A 26158-nucleotide genomic window follows, 5' to 3' on the forward strand; every position below is an offset into this window, starting at 1 on the left:
TTGCTGATCAACTCAGGACTTTCCCGCCTTGCGAGCCCAAAACAGGATCCCCAGCTTCCCAATGTCACAAAAGTTTGTGTGCTGCAGCCCTCCTCCATACCCGCTGGAGCAAACGGCCGTATTTAGACGTATTTAGACGAGTAGACGTTGTCTAGAGGGGCGGGGTAAAAATCAAATAAATAAATAAATAAAAATTAATTTCCTACTGCTTAAAACAGGATACAACTGCAAGGGTTCTTTAAGGCTCTAGCCCTCTGTGATCCAAGAGTATAAATTAACAAAGGAAGGACAGAAAAGGCAAGAGAAAATAAGAGCAACGTGCCGCAGGACCTAGAACGCAGTAATTTAAAGTCAAAAGCCAATAGGTTTTGTCAGTTTGGGGTCATGATGGGGGGCTGGTGACTGATCTCACAGGGGTGATGAAAGCTCTCTGGGTTTTAGTCCAAACTTTAAAAGTTCTAGGCATATAGTTGTTCCCATTTTTGGGGATTGGGTGGAGTGCTCTGGATAACTCTTGCAAAGTTCAGAAACAAGACGTGGAGTGGATTTACTGACCCTGTGAAACTGGGGACATCAGCCTTTACTGGGTGGTTTCGCTGGACTGTACCCCAGCCGACGCCATACTAGCAAACTTCAGGGCGTGCACGTATGTCCGTAGGCCAAGTATTACTCTTCATTGAATTAAAAAAAAAGAGGCCGTCTTGCCACTTTGCACCATGAAACTAAACCCAAGCTCTAAATAGTAAGACCATCAAGTACTCGTGTGCCCGGCGTGTGATCGAGAACAGGCATTAAGAAGGAACCACTTAGCCACGGCCACGGCCGCGGTCCTTGAGGTTCCTACCACTGCTCTCCATCACACCTTGAAAGCAGCTCATTTTCAAGCTTAGCCAGCAAAGAAGAGGGAGGGAAACAGTCTTAATTTGCTGTCCTTTAACTGGAGGAAACACTTTTCTGTGCCACTCTTTTAACTAGTTTTGTGTTCTCCTGGGAGGTAAATTCTTGCCCCTGAAAAATATGAGCAGCAGAAGAGTGACCTTGCTCTTAATTTAATTTTATTGCCCTTGATGGGCTTCTGTCTCTCTCTCTCTAAAGGCAGACAGGCTATCTCGTAATGTAGCCGATTCTGTTAAAATTACAGATTCTTGTTTGTGCTCCAGGCAGGTTCACAGTGTTTGGATGGGCTGGTCTACGACTTAAAAAAAAAAAAAAACCCACGCTGTTGCTTGCAGCCTCTCCTGCCCCTTTCTAGAAGAGAGGAGCAAGATTATACTGATTATATTTCTCACCTGACGGACCTGTAACAAACTGTGATACAAAGATTAAAGACTGGAGGCAGCGTTTAGAAATCTGGGACAAGGCATAAAAGCGTCGTCAGGTTGACCGACTCTATTTTCTCGTGCATCCTCTAGCGGATTCATGCTGCTCGGTACCCAACCTAGCTGAGCCAGAAGACAATAATGCGTCAAGTCAGTGTGACGGAAGAAGTGACTTAGTGGAACTGACTGTGCCTACCATATCATTGAGCTTAGCAACATCAAGAGGGGGCCTTACCCAAATATTGCATCAATCTAAGTAGAGAGGCTGTTCGGTTTAATTCATTTTTTTTCCAAAACCCCACAAACTGTGGCTAGGCAAGCATTAATTTAGACATTTTTTTTTAAAAAAAAGGCTCCTGAGCCCTTTTCAAAACTAATTTAAACCCTACACATTTTCGGAGGCAGAAAGGATGCCATGAAATCAACTTAAAGGGAAGAAAAACAAAATTATTCAGCCCATTAACTGTACAACATGAAATCACAGCATTAAGACAAGGAGACAGTTATCAGCCCTTTGATCATTCTTTGGCTACAACTGCCAGCTGACCTAACAAATCGTGAGGCATCTGGAGAGCCATGTACTGGCCATCACTGCTTTATGACTAAGGGTGTGATTACATTAATATCAGGAAAAACCTCTTCACTGTTAGAGCAGTACGACAACAGAACCAATGACCAATGCAGGAGGCGTTCAAGAGAAAACTGGATAAACCTCTGTTAGATCTACTTTGATTTGGATTCCTGCATCGAGCAAGGGTTAGGACTTGATGGTGTTATAGGGCCCTTCCAACTGGATTATTCTATGATAGAAAACACTGTTCAATTTGCTCTGGAATTGGCACGGGTGAATCCAAAGTACTGCATATACCCAAGTATAAGCCTAGTTTTTTGTGGTAAAATAGGGTGCCTCGGCTTATATTTGGGTCGGCTTATACTCGAGTATATACGGTATTTTTCAGTGATCATAGGACATAAAGATCCATGTGAATCAGCTGGTCCTTTTTTCCTCCCAATCCGGACTCCTCCCCCCTGCTGCTGAGGGCTTCTGTTTTGTTTTTTTCCTAATCATAAAAATTCAAATGTGTTTTGCCTGTGCAATCATTTTATTTTATTCTACAAAAGGAGTGGAGGTCATGACTTTGGGTGGTTTTCTGCTGACATCATAAGTTGAGGCACGATGTTGTGGAACAGCAGAAACTACACCGTCAATTTTCCTCCCCGAATTGCCCCAAGGTACTTACCTCTTTTATAAAAACGAACAATTGAGTACAGCACCAGATCACCTTATCACAGCATTGCTATATTAGTTTAATGCTAGACCACCTTCACACAGACCAAAAGAGAGAGAAGATGATAAAGATGAAGATACACACTGCTAGAAAATCGAAACCACTTTTACTGATGCATTTGAGTGCAATGTTTCCATAGTATGTATGCATATTTTTGCATGTACGGAGAATTTTGGAAAACTGTGCATTTTCCCCTACCACCGTGCAACCCTTTAAACAGTCCCAGTGGCTTGATAACAGACTACAAAAGGAGAGCCCGACTCAGGAGTAGGGCAGTATCAAAGGAAAGGGGCTGTGCTGAAGATCAAACTGCATCAGACTGAGGAGCCAGTGTGCACCTGGGGTCTTCATGGGGTCCTCTACATTGAATGCAGACACAAGAGAGACAAAAGAGACAGTGGATCAAGCTAACGCATAACCAAATCACTCCAGTGTTGTTGCACCCTAAGAGAGATTGATTTATGTAAGAGCCAAAAAGTCCTTTGTCACTGAAAGAATATTGTAGTCAAGGAGACCTGAAGACTAGCTGGTCGGAAAATAACATCTCTTTAAGAGTTTCATGACAAGGTTACAGGGGTAACTGTTGCTTCAGATCATTGGCAGCACTGCTGACAGCAGATGGCAGAAGGACTCTGAAGTTCTTGGACATGGATGTTTCCTAGTTCTACCTGAAGATGCAAAAGATTGACCCTGGGGCTTCAGAAACACAAAAGGCTAAATCCAGCATCATGCTAGGTAGACACACTGTAGAACAACAAGGCTCCCACTGTCCTGCACAACACCCAAAAACCTGCTTTGGAAAAACGTCCCTCCAAAGCCGGCTTTGAGGAGTCCCACGGGGCTGCAGGAGAAGAGGGAGCTGGCCCCCTCCCCAATTTGCTGACAATACCTAATTCATCAGCAGAACAATGCACAGATCCTAGTCAAAGATCACTTTAGGTCCTCCTGACTTCCACTGCCTCCCAGAGTTTGGTCAAATTCATGTTGGTTGCTTCGATGACACTGTCCAACCATCTCGTCCTCTGTCGTCCCCTTCTCCTCTTGCCCTCACACTTTCCTAATATGCTCTAATATGCTGAACTGCAAACAATGCATTCTCCTGAAGCAAGGCTAAGGGGGTGCCTCCTTCCCTGCCTTAAGTTCCCTGGCATGTCCAGAAGAAATCTTAGAATCTGAGAACTCATCAAGTCCAGCCCCTGCTAAGGAGGCACAGCGGGGAATTGAACTCCCAATCTTTGGCTCCACAGCCAGAGATTTAAACCACTGAGCTTTCTGGTAGTTAACATTATTTTATTTTATTTTGTTTATATCCCGCCTATCTGGTCGTATCAGGACCACTCTAGGCGGCTAATAAACCAGTAGGAACCATAGTTACAGACAGGCTAGTAATTCAAGCCCTAAGAAGTTGGCTTGTGATTAGAAGATTTTAAGAAATGATGTCAACCAGAATAGCATTTGTTAGTTTTTACCCTGATAAATCAATACATAATAGAATCTTCAATCTAAGGGTTCTCCAACAATAGAAACAAAGGGGATGTGAAGGTGAATACAAAGCCCACAACACACATGGACATTTACAAACAGCTCTTTTAATCCTGGCCTCAGCCTTCAATTAAGTGTCATCCCTTACTGTAAATTTGCGTTATTGCAATTGCATGTGTACTGAGCACACCAAAATGAAATCTTTAGTTTTGCACTGAATGACCTAGCCAGATTGAAACTCTGTAGAAGCATATGGCTGCTGAGGTTTTATCTCACATTTTTAGACAACACCAGAACAAACAGACACGCTGTGGATTATTTCTGGTTCTCCTGTGTCATCAAGTTGCTTCTGCCTTATGGTGATTCTAATAGGGTTTTCTGTTCCTCAGTTAACTCATCAATCCAAGTGGAGATGGCAGCCAAGTATATCACACGAAAACTGAGACTCGGAAGGGAAGCAATGAAGGAATTCGAAAAGATCATCTAGTGTAAGGTTGTGTCACTTTGATTTATGTTGTTTAGTTCTGTCCGACTCTTCATGACCCCATGGACCAGAGCACGCCAGGCCCTCCTGTCTTCCACTGCCTCCCGGAGTTTGGTCAAATTCACGTTGGTCGCTTCGATGACCATGTCCAACCATCTCATCCTCTGGCGTCCCCTTCTCCTCTTTGCCTTCACATTTTCCCAACATCAGCGTCTTTTCCAGGGAGTCTTCGCTTCTCATGAGATGACCAAAGTACTGGAGCCTCAGCTTCAGGATCTGTCCTTCCAGTGAGCTCTCAGGGTTGATTTCCTTCGAAATGGATAGGTTCGTTCTCCTTGCAGTCCAGGGGACTCTCAAGAGTCTCCTCCAGCACCACAATTCAAAAGCATCCATTGTTCTGCAGTCAGACTTCTTTGATTTATACACCACCCCATTAGTGCTGAAGCACACAGCAAGAACAGGGTTTTTGAGGTTACCATTGCCACTTCCCAAGCTAAGCATTTGAACCGAGAATGTCTAAGTCCTAGTTCAACATTCTATCAACTACACCACAGAGCTTTTCTCCGGTGGTTTTTTTTTTCTAATCGGCAACCAATTAACTTGGTTTGGTGGTAACATCAACAGAAGCAAGTCCTTGCTGCAGATACATAGTCCTCAGCAATTTACAAGGCTGGCCTTTCCAGTCCAAGCAAATACCTTCCTCCCTTCATTGTCCCCACCTGACCAGGCTCCAGGAGACCCCAGGCATATCATCCCTCAGGTAAGGGTGTGAGCTGCTATCATAACAGTGACATGCTCGCGATGGTCCACAGACAGTGTAGGAATCAAGTTGCTGCCACAGTAGCCATCTGCCTCCCCAGGATGGAGGGGCAACATTCTGGTTCCCAAACTGAGTAAGGAGAATTTGGATGGACCAAACGGGAGGCGAACCAAAATCCCACAACACTCAGTGAAGACAACGACAAGCGACGCATGACGATGATCAAGGTTTTCAACTGAGCCAAGACACCACTAAGCTATTCCCCGACTTTCTGGAATGATAGCGGAGCATGGAAATGTTACTGCAAATGTTACCCCCTAAGTCCCCATTTGATATAAATATCCTGTTGACATGTTAAAAGATCTCCCACTGAGAGAAAGGGAAAGATCAGCTGCTCAGCCCTTCTCCCATGGAACAGAGTCCGAGAAAATCTGGTGCTATAATAGAAAAAAGAAACTCTTCTCCGTTGACTCGATGGGATACCTTGAAGTAAAGCATGTATTGTGATTTAAACAAATTGCTTTCCTTAGTGCGGAGCGGATTTGATTTCAATCAAATTGATTTCTATAACAATTTGAATTTTAGGGGAAAAAATCATTTTTTAAAAATTTAATACATGATTTAAATATTTTTTTAAATGAGTTTTATCCACCCTGCCCTAGCGGCTACACAGTACCGGTAATATAAATAGAACAAAATTTGAAGAAGGCTTTGAAAACAGTTGCCAGAGCAGAACAATCAGGAGCACAGTTGGGCCCGCACGTGAAAAATGGTGGTTTGTGGGTAACCACAAGCCATCATGAACTCATGTTCTCCTGAAGAACCTTGGGATTCTGCTGCTTGCTCAAGGCTACACAGGCTAGCTTTTCCTCCCAGAAAGCATAGGGAGGAATCAAACTCCCAAAGTCTGCAGCCAGTAAAAACTCTGGCCATTGAAACAGCAATGGTAGCAAGTGGTTTGCTGGCGCAGAGAAGAACCAATTCTGATAACAGACTTACCCCTGAAATAATCTCCATGCTGGTAGCTACTGAGGCATTTGAACTGGGCTTGTTTGACTTGTTTCTCTGCAGCCAACTGTGCGACCCTTTGAAGAGGCATACACACCAACACAAAGTCCTACAACATGTGCACCTTTCCTTCAGAGCTAAAACTACATGCACAAAAGTTATGACTACCCAGAACTGCTTCATCCATAGATATAACCAGGGCAACAAACCCTTTAGCAAAAACAGAACTTTTAAATGCAGTCCCCAAGTTTCCCACTAAATCACTCCATCAAAGCAAGAATGGCACCCTATGCAGATAAGGTTGTACAAGTTTTCTAGAAATAAAGGGAGAGCTAAGCCACAGCGGCAGTATCTTCCAAAACAACAGAAAATCATGGCAGTCATCCTCAACCTGGCAGCCTCCCAGGCAATACAAACCATAAATCCCATCATCCTCAGCCAGCACCGCTTATAGCCATGTCAGAAATCATTGTCCAAACAGATCTGAGTGGCAGATGGGAAAAGGACATAAACAACAGTACAGTGGGGTCTCGACTTACTAACTTAATCCGTATTGGAAGGTGGTTCGTAGGTCGAAAAGTTCGTAGGTCGAATCTGCATTTCCCATAGGAATGAATTGAAAACCATTTAATCCGTATCTGCTCTTTTCCGTCCATAGAAACTAATGGGAAGCTGCAATTCCGCCTTCTGCCACTAGAGGGGGAATATTTTCTCTTTTTTTCCCTTAGGTTCAGGAAAGGAGGGGGAAGGCAAGGAACAGTTTGCAAAGCAGTTTTGAAATCTTTTTTTCCAACGAAGCCAATTTTATAGCATGTTTTAAAGCATGTTGTGCTGATTTTTTCAGCACAAAGAGACAAAGGCAGGCTTTTTACGTGCTGAGCAAGCCTCCCCAAGCCTCTTCAGAGCCAGCCCATCAGCTGATAGGCAGGGAAGGAGAGGGCAGGAACGGGGAAAAGCACAAAATGGCTGCCAGGCTCCCTTCTGGTGTGAGCTTTTAGCTGTTTCCTGCTCTTTTTCCTGCTGTTTGGGGGCTACCAAGGCCTGGTAAGTGACTTTCTTTTATTTATTTTTAAGTTTCTGACCTTTTTTTCCCCTCCAGAAGCCTCTAAGGGGAGGGAGGGGGCACTTTTTTTCCTGTTCGTAACTCGAGGGAGGTTCGTATGTCGAGTCCTTATTTCCCCTACAGGGCGGGTTTGTACGTTGAATTGTTCGCAAGTAGGGTCATTCACAAGTCGAGACCCCACTGTACAAAGGAAACAATGATGTATTTACGAAGGTCTGAGATGGGATTGGCAGTTATTTACCTCGTGTGGATTTTTGTAGCCGAAAAGTAAATTTGCCGCCTTAATGTCTCCATGAACATACTCGTTTTCATGTATATATTCCAAGATATCCAGCTTGAGGAAGAAGAAAAAACAGAAATTAAAAAAAGGGTTACAAAGAAAAACAAGACTCGTATTTATGTTTAGAGATGGGCACAAACCAGTTAATCCCAGTTTGTGCTAGTTCATCATTCTCTCTCATTCTCCACTGATCAGCCCCTCACCAGGCCCAGCCGGCTTGCTTTTCCCACCTCCTCGGCTGATCTCCCGGTCATGAGCAAGAGCACAGCCTTATTGGCCCCGCCCTTTTGCCTGAGTGGCAGATCAGCCTAGGGGGCGGGGCCAGAGAAGCCTGAGCTGCTGCCGGAACTGGAAGATCAGTTGAGGAGGTGCAGGGAAGCTACCCCACTGGCCCTGGTGAGTGGCTGGTTGAGCCAGAGGGAGGCAGGGGAGGGGAGCAGCAGCAGTCTTGATAAACGAGTTTGTACCCATCTCTATAGTATGACAAACTCGTTGAATATTCTTTAGGCTGGAAGCTCAGCAACGTTTAGCTGTTGTGTGATTAAATGGAAGGGAAAATGTTGGATTCAAGGAACAAGCATTTTCTTAACTCGGGACGAAATCGGGGAGGACACCAAACAGCTAAATAAATCTACAGATAATAATACTCAGCATTAGCAGGCCATGCTGTACAAGCCCTTGAAAAAAAAAATGTTTCTGTATGTAAGCAGGTTCAGGATTAGTCTTATTCTGTTCCTCATCTGGCAACACAAACGATGACTCAGAATTATTAATAAAAGAATTTTTATTAACACAACCGTTTGTTTCTTCTTTAGTAAACGCCAATGAATTATGTAACGTTAACTGGGGAGGGGAGCTATCCCAAAACCATAACAAAGACTTATCATTATTTAGATCTTTCAGTAATATGTTTTTGCTGCTTTCTCTTCCTCTGTCGGTGGCCGCAGGAACCCGCCGTGGACAGCACACAGGGTTCCGCAGCAAGGATGATGGGCCCGTTCTCCCTCTCTCGCTGCTTTTCTCTACTGCGGGATCCACTGGGTGTACCAACCGCCCGAGACCCTGACCCTTGGGGTACACCAGGACAGTCCATTCCTCTGGACTTAAACCGGCTATTATGGGTCTCACTTTCTCTCTTCCTGTACTTCCTTCGCCTTCTTCAACCTCCCTCGTCATGGGAACAGAGAAGACTTGAGTTCCCACATCGGATCTCTCAGTGATGGGTTCTCTAATCACAGTTATTTTCTCTGCTTCTTTAGATCTTGCTCCCTCTTCAGTGGTCAGGAAGACATTTACACTTTCCCTGTCACCTTTTCTCACTCTCCTTTCCCCTGCCTCCGTCGCCTCAGCCGTTTCTAACTGTCCTAACCGCTCCTCTTCCTTGCGGTTTCCTTCGTCTCGAGCCCCTTCCAATTCCACTGCGCGATATCCTCTCTCCTCACCAGCTCGCGTCTCTGCTTTCTGCTCTCTTTCTTGCTTTGTCACTATATCCCTTGCTTGCTCTACCACCTGTCCTATGCTAGGCATCTGAGGGGACGGCTCACTCTCTGTCTCTCTCTTTGTCTCTTCCTCACACTGTAATATTACGTCTTTTACCCCATGAGAACCTGACGTTCATAAAATGTGAGGATGTTAGTAAGGAGAAGCTACATTGAGTTCTCTGCTACAGGACAAAAAGCACATGAGAACAGTCTGACCACCCCTGATTCACAGGCTGGGTTTGTAAGGCCATTGCCCTTTCCAGCTCTAAGACCAGACATTAGCAGCTCCCCAAAACTGATCAGGTGGCTGGTTCTGGTTGATGTCAATCAGAGTATCACAGTGTGGCTTTTCCACCTGCACCTTTAGAACCATGCTTATCACAGAACTCCGTGCTCCATCTGAGAACAAGAGGTGGTACAGCTTTAACATAATCATCATGTACTGTTCAGTTAGTTTCTCTTTAGGGCAATCCTTTTCATGGTGCTGGACAGCTCAGTGGTTTAGGCATCCGACGACGAACCCAGAGTTTGGGAGTTCAATTCTCCACTGTGCCTTCTGGACAGGGGCTGGAGGTGATAATCCTTAGGGTCCTTTCTAGCTCTGATGTTCTAAGAAGATGATCATCAGTACCACAGAAGTGGTTTACCATTCTCTTTTCTGGGAGCACTCTGGGGCTATGCAGCTTGCCCAAGGCTACACAGGCTGGCTCTTCTCTCGAGAGGAACAGTGGGGAACCAAATCTCCAGTTTTTGGCTCACTGAGCTACCCAGAGAGCTTGGTACAACTTTACCAAAACTAAATGCATGTGAACCTAAACAGCAGTCCTGGTGGAACAGCACTGGCAGCTCCAGGTAGAAGGAAGGTAAGAAAACAATTCTTCTTGGGGGGGGGGGAATCTATTAAATCAATAGAACAATGGAATAAGTCCTGCAGAACCTCTTCCTTAGAGGTCTTCCGTCCAAGCAAGAATGCACACATACCATATTTTTCCGTGTATAAGACTGTACTTTTGTCTAAAATCTTTAGAATAAAAATTGAGGGCCGTCTTATACACAGAAGTAAGCTAAAGAGAGAACAAAAACAAATGGAAGGGAAAGCAGTGATCAAAGCGATTCTGCAGCGCTTTTATCCCTTTCCCCTTACACTTGCTAAGCCCCACTTGGATTTCTTCATTTTGGATTAGAAAAGTGGGGGGGGGGCGTCTTATACATGGGGAGGTCTTATACATGGAAAAATATGGTATATCTCAAAGATTCCAATGACAAGTCTCTAGGGAAGGACCTCAAATTTAAGGGTCCACAGATTCCCTTCCAGCTTTACATTGCTTGAAGACTCTAGACCTACCATTCGTACTCCAATCTGCAGGACAGTTTCCTTGTTAAACTTTCGTCCCCTTCTCTCAAAGGTGGTTTGGAGGTCCTCTCCTAGCCTTTCCATCACCATAAACCGGTAACTGTTAAAGCACAAAAGAGAAACATTGCAAGGCAGCAGAGCTCAACATCATCACTAACAACATTTAAACACTCATCCTTGCGCAGAGCTGCCTTACACCACATCTGACTCAATTCCAGCTAGCAATGGCTTGCATTCATTTCAAGAATATGTGTGATAAAAACTGTTCATCGTTCTTCTGGAATCATTGAGTTCAGTTCATCTCCGTTGTTCTGTGTGTGCACTACGTTGAACCCACTGATTTGCATGTGAGATGAGCAGGAAATACTAGGTATCCTAGACGTGGCTAAGAAAGAAACCTGTCTGAATCTCTGGAATGCTGATGCCATTCAAGAGTTGACAGTATGATGCTAAATGAGGCAACAGATGGACTGAATAGAAGGCACCTTCCTACGTTCCTATGTATATGCATACTTGAATATCAGGAGGAAAAACTTCTTAACTGTTAGAGCAGCACAATGGAATCAATAACCTCAGGAGGTGGTGAGTGCTCCAACGCTGCAGGTCTTCAAGAGTGAATTGGACTGTCAGATCTGTTTTCATTTGGAATCCTACTCTGAGCAGAGGGTTGGAGTCAGCGATTTTAGAGGCTCCTTCCAACTCAATTTACTGTGCTTCTGTGTTTTTCTTACCTTTTGCCATTGTGTTCAGCCTGTCCTGCCCCCCAAAAGATTGGTATCCCCAAGAATGTTAGTCGTTTCAGCTTCATCCACTTCTGGACTGGGAAAAGAATAACACAGAAAGAAGAATTTTAAAAAATAATAATCAAAGTCTGCTCTTTTTTCAAAAACAAACAGCAAACTTTTTAAAAGGTTTCCAATACAGTTATCAGGAATCTGCGTAGCCATTTTGGGTGTTAATAAAAGATGCTGCAGCCAGAATCCCACACAAATTTGCACTTGTAATCATGTTAAGTCCAGGCAGAAAAATGCTGCTCATTAGTGAGGTGCTGGTTGCGTTCCTGGTTGTGTGCCCAAGTCCATGATCAAGAACACACCCAGGAACACATTCGTCAGCCAAGACTTACATAATTTTCCTTAGACAATCCTAAATTGTCTAAGGAATCACAATCCTAAATTGTGATCAGCAATCACATTCTGGCCTGCAGGTCAATGATCCATCCATGTTTCCATGAGTTTGTTCAATCTTAAGGCAGTAAAAATATTAATATTATTGTTGTTCTTACTGTGTTCTTGTTTTGCTGCTCGCTGGTAGAACTTCAGTTCAGAAAACAAAGGTCCATTCTCAAGGTATTCCTATATATAAAAAAAAGTAGAAACAAATGGAATGCATCAAATTATTCAATATTACTAAAGACAAAATATTTTCCCCTGACCAGTTGAGACTTTTTCTGATCATACAAACCGGATACGGACTGTTGTACTACACAAGTAGTACACAAGTTCTTTCAAGATCAAAGAACATTATTATTTAAAACATGGGAGAACAGTACCAGAGAAGGAACTGGCATTAAAAATATGTAAAGCAAAATATGCTTCTTATATAACACCCTGGTGCCTCACTTAACAATTACCTCGTTAAACGACAAATCCGCTTTACGATGAGGATGTTTAGATAGGGAAAATTCACTTGATGATGATTGGTTCCCTGCTTTGGGAACCGATTTTTCGCTAGAAAATTAATTATAAAACAGCTGATCGGCAGCTCTAAAATGGCCACCCACTGTGCAAAATGGCTCCCCGCTGTGCTTTAGGACGGATTCCTCACTTTACAGGCACTGAAAATGGCCGCCCCTATGGTGGATCTTCGCTGGACGCTGAGGTATTCACTCCTTGGAACGCATTGAACCGGTTTGCAATGCATTTCAATGGGCTTTTTCATTTCGCTTGACGAGGATTTCGCTTAACAGCTATTTCAATGGAACTAATTATCCTCGTCAAGCGAGGCACCACTGTAATGCTTAAAGAACTCTCCAAGTGGTTTACAACAGTGGTCCCCAACCTTTATGTCCCCAGGTGTTCTTGGGACTACAACTACCAGAAATCCTGGCCAGCACCATTTATAGTGAAAGATTCTTTTTTTTTTTAACGTTTCTGCTGTAAAGTCTTAAAATTACATTGTTGTTTTTACTGTAAGCCGCCTAGAGTGGTCTAATATGATCAGATAGGCGGGATAGAAATAAAATAAATAAATAAATAAATAAATAAATAAATAAATAAATTCTGGGAGTTGTAGTCCAAGAACATCTAGGGTTGGGAACCACTAGTTTACAACATAATTACGTTGGCTTCATCTTGCTCCCTCCCTACACATCGCTGGGTACTCAATTTACCAAGCTTCGAAGGACAGAAGGTCAAATCAACCTTGAGCCAGCTACCAAAATGTGTTGGGATTGATCTCAGGTTGTGAGTAGTCCTGGCTGCAGTACTGTAGTTTAACCACTGCAGCACAAAAGTCCAGTATGTATACATACCTGCATTCTTATATCTGTGGTATAGCGGGCAAAGAGCAATATGATCTGGGTTCACTCATGCAAAAGTCACTGGAAGACCTAAAGTCTCATCTATTCTCAGTCTAGTTTATAGCGCTGGTGTGAGCATCATGGCAGGGAAGGGAAGACAAAGTAGAGTATCCTGACACCCTCAAGAGGAAATACTGTGAGAACAAGAAGTCTGGCCAAAGAATAAAACATTGTGAAAGGTTGTACAGGAATTAGCCAGTTTGGTGTTCAACAACTTTGGTCAACTTCTACAGGATCATTTACGATCTGTTGATTCTGACCACAATTACTAGGGCTGGAGGGAGACAGAAGGAGTTTAAGCTTCCTCCGGCCAAACTTCACAAATTTAATGACCAATTCCATGTTTAACAGACTCTGTTTCTTCACAGTCCATCCTTACGCAATCTTCTCCTTATCGTTATTCACTCTGCCTACCACAAGCTCTCCTGCATCCATTCTGGCTTTGTGTAAGTTCCACTTCCCCTCCATCATGACAGCCACACTCCAAAATTCACGACGCTACCTTTCAAAAAATAGTAGCCTACAACAGCAGCATAGCTGATTACAGAAGCCACAGGCAATAACAGATCATAGACTAATATAATCTTAAAATAACTGATCTAGAAAGGACCTCTAAGATCATCAAGTCCAACCCCCTTACTCTGTGCAAGTATCCAAATCAAAGCAAATCTGATAGATGGTGGTCCAATTCTCTTGAATGCCTCTAGTGGAGGAGCGCTCACCACCGCCGGAGGTCATTGGTTCCATTGCTGTACTGCTCTAGCAGTTAAGAAGTTTTTCCAGATAGTCAGCCTAAATCTGGCTTCCTGTAACTTGGGTCCATTATTACAAGCCCTACACTGAGGGAAAATTGAGAACAGATCCTGCCCCTCCTGTGTGTGAGGACTACCTCTTAGGTATTTGAAAAGTGCTTTTATATCTCCCCCTCCCCCATCTTCTTTTCCCAAGGCTTAAGATGTCCAGTTCTTGCAGTCTTTCCTCCTAGGGCTTGGTTTCCAGCCACTTGATCATCTTTGTTGCCCTCCTCTGAACTTGCTCCAGTTTGATTGGCATCCTTCTTAAAGTGCAGTGTCCAGAACACAGTACTCTAGATGAGGTCTAACCAGTGCCAAATACTGTAGAGGCAAACTAGCACCTCACGTGATTTGGAAACTATACTTCAATTAATGCAGCCTAAAATAGCATTTGCCTTTTTGCAGCTACAGTCGTACCCCGTTTAACGATTGCTCAGCATTACAATGAATCTGCTTTACAACAATCTTTTTGCGGTTGCAATCGCAATCGCAAAACGATGGGCTAAATGGGGGAATTTCGCTTAGCGATGATCGGTTCCCTGCTTCGGGAACCAATTTTCACTTTACAACAATCAAAAAAAGCTGATCCTTGAGTTTCAAAATGGCCACCGGGTACTTAAAATGGCTCCCCGCTGTGCTTAGGGACAGATTCCTCGCTATACAGGCACCGAAAATGGCCGCCGTATGGAGGATCTTCACTGGACAGTGAGCTTTTACCCCATTGGAACACACTGAATGGTTTTCAATACGTTTTAATGGGGTTTTTAATTTCGCTTTATGATGTTTTCGCTTAATGGCGATTTTCCTGGAATGGATTATCGTCGTTAAGCGAGGCAACACTGTACATCACACTATTGGGTGTATTGTTAGGGAGGGCTACAGGATGCTACATGAAGGTGAAGACTGCACATATATACACAGGGTGGGCATTCAGGTAAAAATAAAAGGTACCAGTCACGTATCACATCACCACAAAAAATTGCAGTTCAACACAGAAGCACACACACATAGTCTAGTTTGCTTGACCAGTCTCCTACTGCTAGCAACACAAAGTACAGGGCTAAATGAGCATCTCCTATTTCTTGCAAAAAAAAAGGCTCACGGTGAAACTGGATTAAGAATGGCTAGCCCAGCAAAGAGGGATATTAAAACTAAAAGTTATTCCAACAAATTGTGTCGTGTGTGTGCCAAGAAAGTTTAATTTTAAAAAGAAGATATGAGAATTACCACTTTTATGACATGCTCTGCCTTCTCATCTACTGGAATATCAACACAAGGGGAGGCTGTAAGACAGAATGGAGGTGGGTGGAAAGGAAATGGTTACAGAAGTCCCAACGAAGCGAATCTCAGCTTAAAAGCACCAAGTACAGTGTGGGGTGCTCCATGCATATACAGTTTTTAAACACAGAAAGACAAACAGCACATGTTGAAAAAGAAACTCATTGGAGATGATTTTAAAAACGTGAGATATAAACATATAAACTCATGACCTTAGTTTCTTAGTTGACACAGAACCCTAACCTTCAGTTTACGATTACAGTCTAAGAAGTTAGCAACTAGCTAATACATACCAGGTGAACATGACAGAGCTAACATTTGAATCTAAGTGCCCTCAAACTATGCAGAAACAGATGCATAAAAGAACTGTACTAGGTAGAAGGAAATATTTCTGCAACCGAGGACATCAGTCCAAATTCCCTTTGTAGGGGTGGTGTTACTGCCCTGCCCTCTATGGCAGCAGCCATCAAATTACAGTCCACGCTAATTAACTGACCACTGCAAGATTGAGAATTTCTGCCTGTATCCCATTTTGCTTCTCCTCCAGGTATTGTGGAAGTCGGCAGGTAAACACTACATCCCTTATATGGCAGGTGTCACACAATGATATCATAATCAAGATATGCTAGACTTCCATTAACTTGACCTAGTTCATCCCTTGTGAGTGGATCGTCTACAACCACCGATTCCAAACCTCCTGTTGAGTCTTATGTCCGATTTCTCATAGTCTTTGGCTAAAATCCTAGTCTTAGTGTAGCAAATTGCCCCAGAGTAGGTCCGCTGAATCAATGGGAATTTGGTGAGTCAACTTCTCCATATATACTAAAATGGGCCTCCTCTGAATTGGACTTACTTTAGCACAGTACATTAGTGTTGGAGGAGACCCATTTGAATTAATGGAACTTAAGGAGGACTTGTATATTGTCCCCCGGCTTATTTAACTTATATACAGAATACATCATATGAAAGGCCAAACAGGACGAATCCCAAGCCGGAATTAAGATTGCTGGAAGAAATAGCAACAACCTCCGATATGCAGATAATACCACTATGATGGCAGAAAGTGAGAAGGAATTAAAGACCCTCATAACGAGGGTAAAAGTGGAGAATGCAAAAACTGGTCTGAAGCTCAACATTTAAAAAACCCCAAGATCATGGCGACTGGTCCCGTCACCTCCTGGCAAATTGAAGGGAAAGATATGGAGGCAGTGACAGATTTTACTTTCTTGGGCTCTATGATCACTGCTGATGGTGACAGCAGCTGTGAAATTAAAAGATACCTGCTTCTTGGGAGAAAAGATATGACAAAACTTGATAGCATCTTAAAAAGCACAGATACTGTATCACCTTGCCAACAAAAGTCCGAATAGTCAAAGCTGTGGTTTTTCCTGTAGTGATGTATGGAAGTGAGAGCCGGACCATAAAGAAAGCAGACCGCTGAAGAATCGATGCTTTTGAATTGTGGTGCTGGAGGAGGCTCTTGAGAGTCCCCTGGACTGCAAGGAAAACAAACCTATCCCTTCTGAAGGAAATCAACCCTGAGAGCTCACTGGAAGGACAGATCCTGAAGCTGAGGCTCCAATCCTTTGGCCATCTCATGAGAAGAGAAGACTCCCTGGAAAAGACCCTGATGTTGAGAAAGTGTGAGGGCAAGAGGAGAAGGGGACGACAGAGGATGAGATGGTTGGACAGTGTCATCGAAGAGACTAACATGAATTTGACCCAACTCCAGGAGGCAGTGGAAGACAGGAGGGCCTGGCGTGCTCTGGTCCATGGGGTCACGAAGAGTCGGACACGACTAAACGACTGAACAACAACAACATAGCAGAGTTGAATCACCAACCCCCCACTTATTCGGTGGGCCTACTCTGGTTCAATTTATTACACTAAGCAATAGGATTTTGGCCATTAATCTATTCCCTTCCCCTCTCTTACTCTACCAGCTTCTTCCCACTTGACTAACTCATGCACCCTTGAGGTCCTATGCCCCACAGAAAATGCTCTCCAAAAAACTTGGAAATGTTGAAGGTGTATAAACAAAAAAGAACCTGAAATCCAATTCTGTGCTTTAAAATAAATGAACTACTAACAGAACTCTGCAACATACACTGCCCATTCATACCCTTTTCAAGGCTCAACCTTTATCCCCTTTTCCCTTCCCGTAGTAATTCTATTCAACTCCAGATTGAATAGAATTCAATCTGGAGTTGAATAGACCCAGATATTCAAATGTAGGACTTTTCGTGGCAGAATGTTGACCTCTAGGCACATTTTCCCCTCTTTTCAGATTTAATTCCTCAATACAGTGGTGTCTCGCTTGACAACGTTAATTCGTTCCAGCGAAATCGCTGTAGAGTGAAAATGTCGTCAAATGAAATAAAAAACCCATTGAAACGCATTGAAAACCGTTCAATGCGTTCCAATGGGCTGAATACCTGCTCGTCCAGCGAAGATCTTCCATATGGCGGTCATTTTCTGGTGCCTGTTAAGCGAAAAAGCCTTCCTAAAAACAGCGGGGGGGATTTTCTTCAGCTGGCAGCCATTCTGAAACCCAACGATCAGCTATTTGCTGATCGTCATAAAGTGAAAATCGGTTCCCGAAGCAGGGAACCGATCATCGCAAAGCGGAAAAACCCCATTTAAACCATTGTTTTGCGATCGCAAAAACCTAATCATACAGCGATTTCCTCATTAAGCGAGGCAATCGTTAAGCGATGCACCACTGTACTCCACCACACGCACAGACCCCAACACCTGGTGGCTTGCACCACAACCACAATTCGTGAAATGAAGTTCCTATTAACTTACAGCAGACCGAGCCAGATATTCAGTTCCTCTAATCAAATCTTATCTGTTCAAACCAGTCTTCCCGAGTCTTGCTACCTAGAAATGGACTCTAAGGTCTTCTATTTGGGAAGCATGTGCTGTATCGCTAAGCTATAGCTGTTTCCCTGCAGCTTTTATTACTTTTAATAAGCAAAAGTAACACTGGGGCACACTTCTGGAGGAAATTGTCGTCTCCCTCCCTGTTTGCTGACAGCCTGCACCCCAGCACCCCTGAAGTCCAACAAAGTAACTCGCTGGTTTTGCTTGCCAAGATGAACTTGGCAACTTTCCCTCGCAGAGGTTCGTTTTCACGGCAATCATCTCTTGGAATAACAGAGAAAGGGTATGCAGTAGATCTCAGAGAGTCGGTTCTATAGGGAACAGTAAAAAAAAAAAAACTTGCCGATTGGCAATTAAACAGAATTCCCCAACTTCTGTCCACAGCTGATCTCATTACTATTGCCGCAGCTTTAGGCGAAATCTATGGGTTTTGCAAACATACATAGCCTCAAGAAAGTCAATTTGTGTGCAACACAAGTTAAGCGCATCAAAATGCTCTTTTCTTTTGCATTTCATCCCATACTTGTGAACGTCTGTTAAGTAATATTTCCTCTGAACAGAGTTACAGTGGACCCTTGACTTACAGACGGCTTGACTTACAGACTTTTTGAGTTACAGACTTCTCTGGCCGCAAAATTTAGGTTTGACTTGCAGACTGAGATTTGACTTACAGACCAGAAAAAAAACAAAATGGAACAAAAACGGCCTGTTACGGGATTAATCGGTTTTCAATGCACTGTAGGTCAATGGAGACTTGACTTACAGACTTTTTGACTTGAGAACCGCCTTCCAATACGGATTAAGTTCTCAAGTCAAGACCCCACTGTAGTTGGTTAGTTAGTTAGTTCATTCATTCATCTTATATACCACCCTATTAGTGTAATACACTATTCTGGGTGGTTTAGAACAGGATAATAATTTGAACACTAACATCACAACAGTCACAATCTTTCAAGATCAGGTCGCAAGAGACTAGGATGTTTTTGGGGGGACATGCATTTATAATTTTTCTGCCCAACTCACAAATGATGGGTGTGTACAGGAAGCTTGCATTCATTGTTTCATTTTTAGTGGACCAATAAAGGTGTCAAACTCCTCTACATTTGTATTGGGATGTTAAAAGGGTATTCAGAATATTGTGTACCTTTCGCAACGGAATTGTATTTCTTTGAACCTTTATGGCTTTCCACTCATTTTCTCCCTGCAACCGACAACATCTAAAATTAACACAGTAAACCGTTTGAAACAAAGAGGGGGGAAAAGTTACCATTTGGACTACATGTCCCAGTAATAAAAGGCCAGGATGGCTAGGAGCTTCTGAGAATCCAAACGGTCACTTTTGCAAAGTGTGATTTGGAAGCAGATGATCCTGGAGCTCTGCTAAAGTTAAGTGCATGCAGCTGATCAACACCTAGAATTGAGACTAAAGGAAACCCCCATCAAACCATCATTCATATACAGTGGTGCCTCACTAGACAATGATAATCCGTTCTAAAATCGCTGTTTAGCGAAATAATTGTCTAGCGAAAAGCATTTCCCTATTGGAATGCATTGAAACCTGTTTAATGCGTTTCAATGGGGAAGAATTGTCGCTGTCTAGCAAAGATCGGCCATAGGAAAGCCGCTTTGCGAACCGCCGATCAGCTGTTTAAATCGCTGTCTTGTGAAGCTTAGGTCCCAAAAACACCCATTTTGCGAGCGCAGAAGGAGCTGTCAAAATCATCGTCTAGGGAAAATCGGTTTGCGAAGCAGGGACCAAACATTGCCCAGCGAAATTCCCCCATAGGAATTACTGTTTTGCAAATCGCTATAGCGATCACGAAAAGTCAATGTCTAGTGAGAAAACTGTCATGCGGGGGAACTGTCTAGCGAGGCACCACTGTAATTTTAAATTATCATTGTGGTACCTAGGATAAACAGCATCTTAGTAAGCTCCTGGTGGGATCATAGAGTGGGACCTAATCCAGTAATCTCCCCTTGATGGTGTATCACCCTAAGCAGGTCAGAGCTACGATTGGCAGACGGCGTTACCAACCCTGGTCTGGTCAACAGAACAGACTCTCCAGCAGCCGCCACACTCCAGATTCAAGCCTTTCCTTTGACTTTTTCTCAGGTAATTGCAGGGGCCACAAACTGAAGGACAGAGATACCAAGTCCAGCTTTGAGAACTCTCCAAGCCTTTCACTGTTGACTGCTTTACAAAAACAAAAGAATCTCTGTCGATTCTGCACAATAAAGCTTGCCTGAACCATGAATAATAATAATAATGTGCCATCAAGTCAATTCTGACTTGTGGCAAACCTATTCTGTTTTTTCCAGGTAGACAGGAGCCGGAAGTAGTTTACCACTCCTTTCTTCTGGGGATACCCTGAGACTGTGCAGCTTGCCCAAGGCCACCCAGGCTGGCTCTACTCACAGGAAGCACAAATGGGGAATCGAACATCTGACCTCTGACTCCACAGCCAGAGACCTAAACCACTGAGCTATCCAGCCAGCCTTCTGTACCATAAAGGTTCCTCTTGACATTTAGTCCAGTCGTGTCCGACTCTAGGGTGCAGTGCTCATCCCCGTCTCCAAGCCGTAGAGCCAGCGTTTGTCCAAAGACAGTTTCCGTGGTCACGTGGCCAGCGCGACTAGACACGGAACGCTGTTACCTTCCCACCGAGGTGGTACCTATTTATCTACTCGCATTTTTACATGCTTTCGAACTGCTAGGTTGGCAGGAGCTGGGACAAGTGACGGGAGCTCATTCCATCACGTGGATTCGATCTTACAACGGCTGGTCTTCTGACCTTGCAGCACAGAGGCTTGTGCACCACCACGTCCCTGTCCCATAAAGGGATGTAAATCCTCACTTGTTTCACTCATCACATACAAAGACAAGGAACTGTAGAATTATTCTGCTTGCACTATGAGGGGGAAGGCATATTGTGCTGCTCTTAACACAAGAACAAGGTTATGGTGGGGCCTTTTTGCACAGGAAAACTCCACAAACAGAGCAAAATGAAGATAGCCATTCCTTTGCTACGTTCTCCAAATCAAAAGCTGCTCCACGAAGGGAACCCCTAAATGAAATTGTGTAAGAATCTTACACTCATCTGTGAATTATTAGCGTTCCAAGACAGTTTGAGTCTAGACAATGAAAGACTGGAAATACTTATCCTTTGAGTACTCATGTCAGTATCCTAAAGGTTACTAATAAAATCATCTCTTAATGGTGACAGAAACTTATGTTTGACTTTGAGCGAGGTCTTTCACCTTTGGAGCAAAAGCAATGTGTTTCGGCATTTCTAGATGTCCCTCTGGGCCTTGGAACGCTCAACCGCACTAAGCGTGGAGGCATCTGGCATAGCTCAGCTCACGGCCATCTGCTCTCCTGTCCCTGTGCCCATTCAGAAGGTGGCATGCCAGTTTCGTCAGGGTGTGGATGCCAAGGAAAAATAAGGGTTCAAGAGAATTCTCCACCGCACAGCTAGGGCCATCTCTCGGCGCCAGCTAAAGGAAGAAACGCAGACCCCAGCAAACTGTTTGGAGGATTCTCCGTAGAGACAGAGGTCAAAGGGGTCACCCATCCCCCCTGTTAGAGCAGCTCTACGGGCTGCTCCTCCATTTCTGGGTAGAATCCAAAGGGCTGGTTCTAACCTACAAAGCCCTAAATGGCTTGGGTCCAAACTATCTCAAATATCGCATCTCCTGCTATGAGCCTGCCTGGGATTCATGATCATCAGCCTTTTTTTTGGTCCCACTGCCTTCACAGTCGCATTTGTTGGAGATACATGAGAGGGCCTTCTCTGCGGCTGCTCCCAGACTTTGGAACTCCCTCCCACTGGAGGCCAGCCTGGCCCCATCTTGGCTGTCCTTCCGCAAGCAAGCCAAGACCTTTCTCTTCGGACACTCTTTCCCCGAGGGACCCTCTCCCTGAGTGAAGTATTTTAATGGATGGCTGTGCCTTACTGCTTTAAATATGTTTTGTTGTGGCTTACATTTTTTTAGTATTGGATTCATTTGGTCCTTTTTAGTATTTGTATGCCCACTGTTTTTTAGCTTAAACACTGCCTTTGAAATGAGATGTAAGCCGCCTTGGGACCTCTTTTAAGGTGAAAGGTGGGTTAAAAATATTTGAAATGAATAAAATAAAAATATACTTAAAATCTACTGTTTTCCAATTAGTTTTCAAGTGACAGCACGATCTTTGTAACTTAAAAATACACATACTTGCTTCCACTAGCATATTAGCATGTTAGTTGTCAGTACTTGTACATAAATTTTTTTTACTATTTCCTCTATTCCTCCAAATTATTATTTGTTTGTGCTATTACTCCAGAACAGCTGACCAGACAGAACAACAGTGTAAAGGAGAGAGTGTATACTTTACCTAAATAGATGAGCCCAAACCCTCCCTGGGCAATCATCCGGCCCAACCTCCACTCTCTCTTCTCTGTATCCTTCAGTATTATTCCTTCCTGGAGAGGAACAGGGAGATTATATTTTCCTTTCCTTTTGGGAGGCATCGCACCCTAATACGGCAGGAAAAAAAACATTAGTGGTTTTAGTCTCTCAGAACACCAGGCAGTGATTTCCCATACAGTTGTGTCTCACTTAACAATTACCCTGCATTACGACGAATCTGCTTTAGGATGATGTTTTTGCAATCGCAATTGCAATTGCAAAACGATGGTCTAAATGGGGGAATTTCGCTTTGCGATGATCGGTTCCCTGCTTCGGGAACTGATTTTCGCTTTACAACAATCAAAAACAGCTGATTGTTGGGTTTTCAAAATGGCCCCCGGGTGCTTAAAATGGCTCCCCGCTGTGCTTAGGGACGGGTTCCTCACTATATAGGCACCAAAAATGGGCGTTGTGTGGAGGATCTTCGCTGGACTGTGAGTTTTTAGCCCACTGCAACGCATTGAACGGTTTTCAATGTGTTTCCATATGTTTTTTAATTTTGCTTTACAATGTTTTCGCTTAACAGCGATTTTCCTGGAACGGATTATCGTCGTTAAGTGAGGCACCACTGTATTCACATTTACACATTTTGAAGCATTTACACCTTTTGAAGCATGTAATATTTATTGGCTGCTGACTCCCCTGCATTTTTAAGAGTCATTTCCCAAACTCTTCTCTCTCCCATCGCAAAAATGAAACAAAAATTCAAAACTAGCACACTTTTCCCCATTCCTTTTTCCAGGGGTGTGTTCAACAGCCTGACACTCAGACACTGAGAGGGAGGAGGTTTTCCTGCCATGGAGGTAAAGAGTGGATAAAAATGTCCTGGCTCAGTTTCCCTTTGCGAGTCTGGTGCAAAAAGTGTCAGGGTGAGGCCAGAAGAAATATGTTGGGTTTTGACAGTGACTCGAAACCGAAGACCGACTCTGGGGGGGGACGGAGTGAAACCTGGCCGTAAGGTATTCTTCGGCCCTCTTCTGAGGTGGGCTGGATCGCTCCATGGTTTCGGGATCCGGCTGCAGAGCCAGAGGTTTTTTGGGGGGGGTTCATTCCCCCTTGTACCTCCAGGAAAAAAAAGCCAGCCTGGGTGGGCTTTAATTTATTTATTTAAACTATTTTTTACCCCACCTTCTTCCTTAGAAAAGGACCCGAGGCGGCTTCGAGCGTTGAAAGAAGACTAGGATGTAAGAGCAAAACAAAAAGGGGCGTTATGTCACACACTCACACACACACACAAAGCAACATTTAAAGCTAAAAACACCTAGTGTTGAAATATTTAAAGGAACAACAACAAAATACCCCTCTTAGAAATGGTAGACACAAGCCTACCCTTCTTTTGGGCGTTCGCCCCCCCCCCCCCCAAAAGGGAAGGGGAAACCGCTTTTGAATCCTCTTTCCCTGGAAAAATCAAAAATAAGTCAGAACTCACTTGATGGCACATGGAAGATGATGATATTAAGGATCAAATGCCAATATGCCCGGGCATCATGCATTTGAATGTGGGAGGGAGTTTTTTTTGGGGGGGGGGAGTTTTATGATCTCCATAGGTACCCTTTCCAACTTTATGGGCACATCTATTAATGGGGGCGCTGCCTCGGAGCCAGGACCCCAGACACAGCCCTGGGGTTATGGGGTGCCCCCCCAGGAACACCATCTTTTTTTCTCTCTGCTGACTGCAATTAAAGCAGAGAAAGAAGTGGGGCTTCTGCAAAGCTTCGAGGGGGAGCTCTCCCCCCCCTGTAGCGCGTGGCCCTCCCGCCCGAAGTCATCCCGCGTCTTCCCCATTCACACGTTCACACGCGTGTCCCCCTTTTTCTCCCGGGGAAGGAGAGCCACCTACTTAGCCCTTCCGGAAGAGGCTGGGAGTCAGAGTCCTCCCTCTTTCTTCCTCCACTTCGCTCGGGCAAAACTTCCAAGTCAACAAGCCAGCCGGGAATCTCCCTTCGGAAACTTTGCGTCTCGTTCCCACGACTCCGCCCGCCGTCACGTGCGAGGGGCTTCCCCCGGGCCGGGTGCGCGTCCCCCAATCACAATGGAGAAGGGCGAGGGGGCGGGGCGAGAAGCGGAGAGCGGCGCCCTTCCCGATTGGCTGACACACACAAACCCCCTCTGGAGGCGGGGCGCCTCTCCTTGGGGAAACCCGCCTATCGGAGGGGGCGAAAGGAGGAACAGACCCGCTTCCTGGTGGAAGCCGAACCCCCAAGGAAACACGCGTTTCTCGTGGGCGTGCGTCTCCTTCTGGGAGCGTTCACACGTGCTTCAACACAAACCCTGGGAAAAAAAGGCTGGGCAGGGGGGAAGAAATATTTGTGTGCGGTCCTATTGAAAAAATAAATAAAGCAAAGTTAGTTTGCAAAGCACGGTTTGTTAATGTCATGCCATGTGGCATCCAACTTATGGTGATTTCAAGATACTTAATCATCATCATTTGCCCTCAGGTCAATTCTGAATTATGGTGACCTTTGCAGGGTTTTCTGGGTCTAAGAATACACCCTAAGTGGTTTCAACCATTCCCTTCTTCCGGGAGCATCTTGGGACTGTGTGAATTGCCCAAGGCGACCCAGGCTGGCTCTTCTCCCAGGAGGCACAGTGGAGGAATCGAACTCCAAACCTCTGGCTAAACCACCGAGCGGGTGGTTTTCCCAGTTGTACCCACCCCTTGTGAGTTGCCATGGCCAAGCGGGGATTTGAACACAGATCATCCAACAATATGCACATGATACCACTCTGGTGGCAGAAAGTGAGGAGGAATTAAAGAAAGTGAGGAGGAATTAAAGAACCTTGTAATGAGGGTGAAAGAGGAGAGTGCAAACAAAACGGCCTGAAACTCAACATCAAAAAAACTAAGATCATGGCCACTGGTCCCATCACCTCCTGGGAAATAGAAGGGGAAGATATGGAGGCAGTGACAGATTTTATTTTCCTGGGCTCCATGATCACTACAGATGGAGACAGCAGCCATGAAATTAAAAGACGCCTGCTTCTTGGGAGGAAAGCGATGACAAACCTTGACAGCATCTTAAAAAGCAGAGACATCACCTTGCCGACAAAGGTCCACATAGGCAAAGCTATGATTTTTCCTGTCGTGATGTATGGAAGTAAGAGCTGGACCATAAAGAAGGCTGACTGCCGAAGAACTGATGCTTTTGAATTGTGGTGCTGTAGGAGGCTCTTGAGAGTCCCCTGGATTGCAAGGAGAACAGATCTATCCATCTTGAAGGAAATCAACCCTGAGTATTCACTGGAAGGACGGATCCTGAAGCTGAGGCTCCAAGACTTTGGCCATCTCATGAGAAGAGAAGACTCCCTGGAAAAGACCCTGATGTTGGGAAAGTGTGAAGGCAAGAGGAGAAGGGGACGACCGAGGACGAGATGGCTGGACAGTGTCATTGAAGCGACCAACGTGACTTTGACCCAACTCCAGGAGGCACTGGAAAACAGGAGGGCCTGGCGTGCTCTGGTCCATGGGGTCACGAAGAGTCGGACACGACTAAACGACTAAACGAACGAATGAACATCCAAGAATGTCCATCACTCTTTCCTATACAGCAGCTGTTCTGATTGGGGGGGGTGTAGCACATTTGACGAAGGCCACAGACTGGAAACAGTTTTTCACGCACCACCTTGTAAGGTTCCCCATGCAATATGGT

The 26158-nt window shown here is 44.4% G+C and overlaps 1 protein-coding gene across 1 annotated transcript in view; it reads right to left on the reverse strand.

The window, feature by feature from the left end:
* VRK2 (VRK serine/threonine kinase 2) overlaps positions 1–24532 on the reverse strand; it is a gene marked incomplete at its 5' end in the record, with an annotated part of 76487 nt that extends 51955 nt beyond the window's left edge. The window contains 6 exons of the mRNA XM_078384033.1: positions 7647–7739; positions 10512–10620; positions 11252–11339; positions 11806–11875; positions 15123–15178; positions 24349–24532. Of these exons, the coding sequence (XP_078240159.1) occupies positions 7647–7739; positions 10512–10620; positions 11252–11339; positions 11806–11875; positions 15123–15178; positions 24349–24532 (600 nt within the window). The remainder of the gene's footprint in view (positions 1–7646; positions 7740–10511; positions 10621–11251; positions 11340–11805; positions 11876–15122; positions 15179–24348) is intronic.
* Positions 24533–26158: the final 1626 nt, after the last annotated feature.

The sequence above is a fragment of the Pogona vitticeps genome, chromosome 1 (assembly GCF_051106095.1).
Source record: "Pogona vitticeps strain Pit_001003342236 chromosome 1, PviZW2.1, whole genome shotgun sequence".
In the NCBI taxonomy this organism is placed as follows: domain Eukaryota; kingdom Metazoa; phylum Chordata; class Lepidosauria; order Squamata; family Agamidae; genus Pogona; species Pogona vitticeps.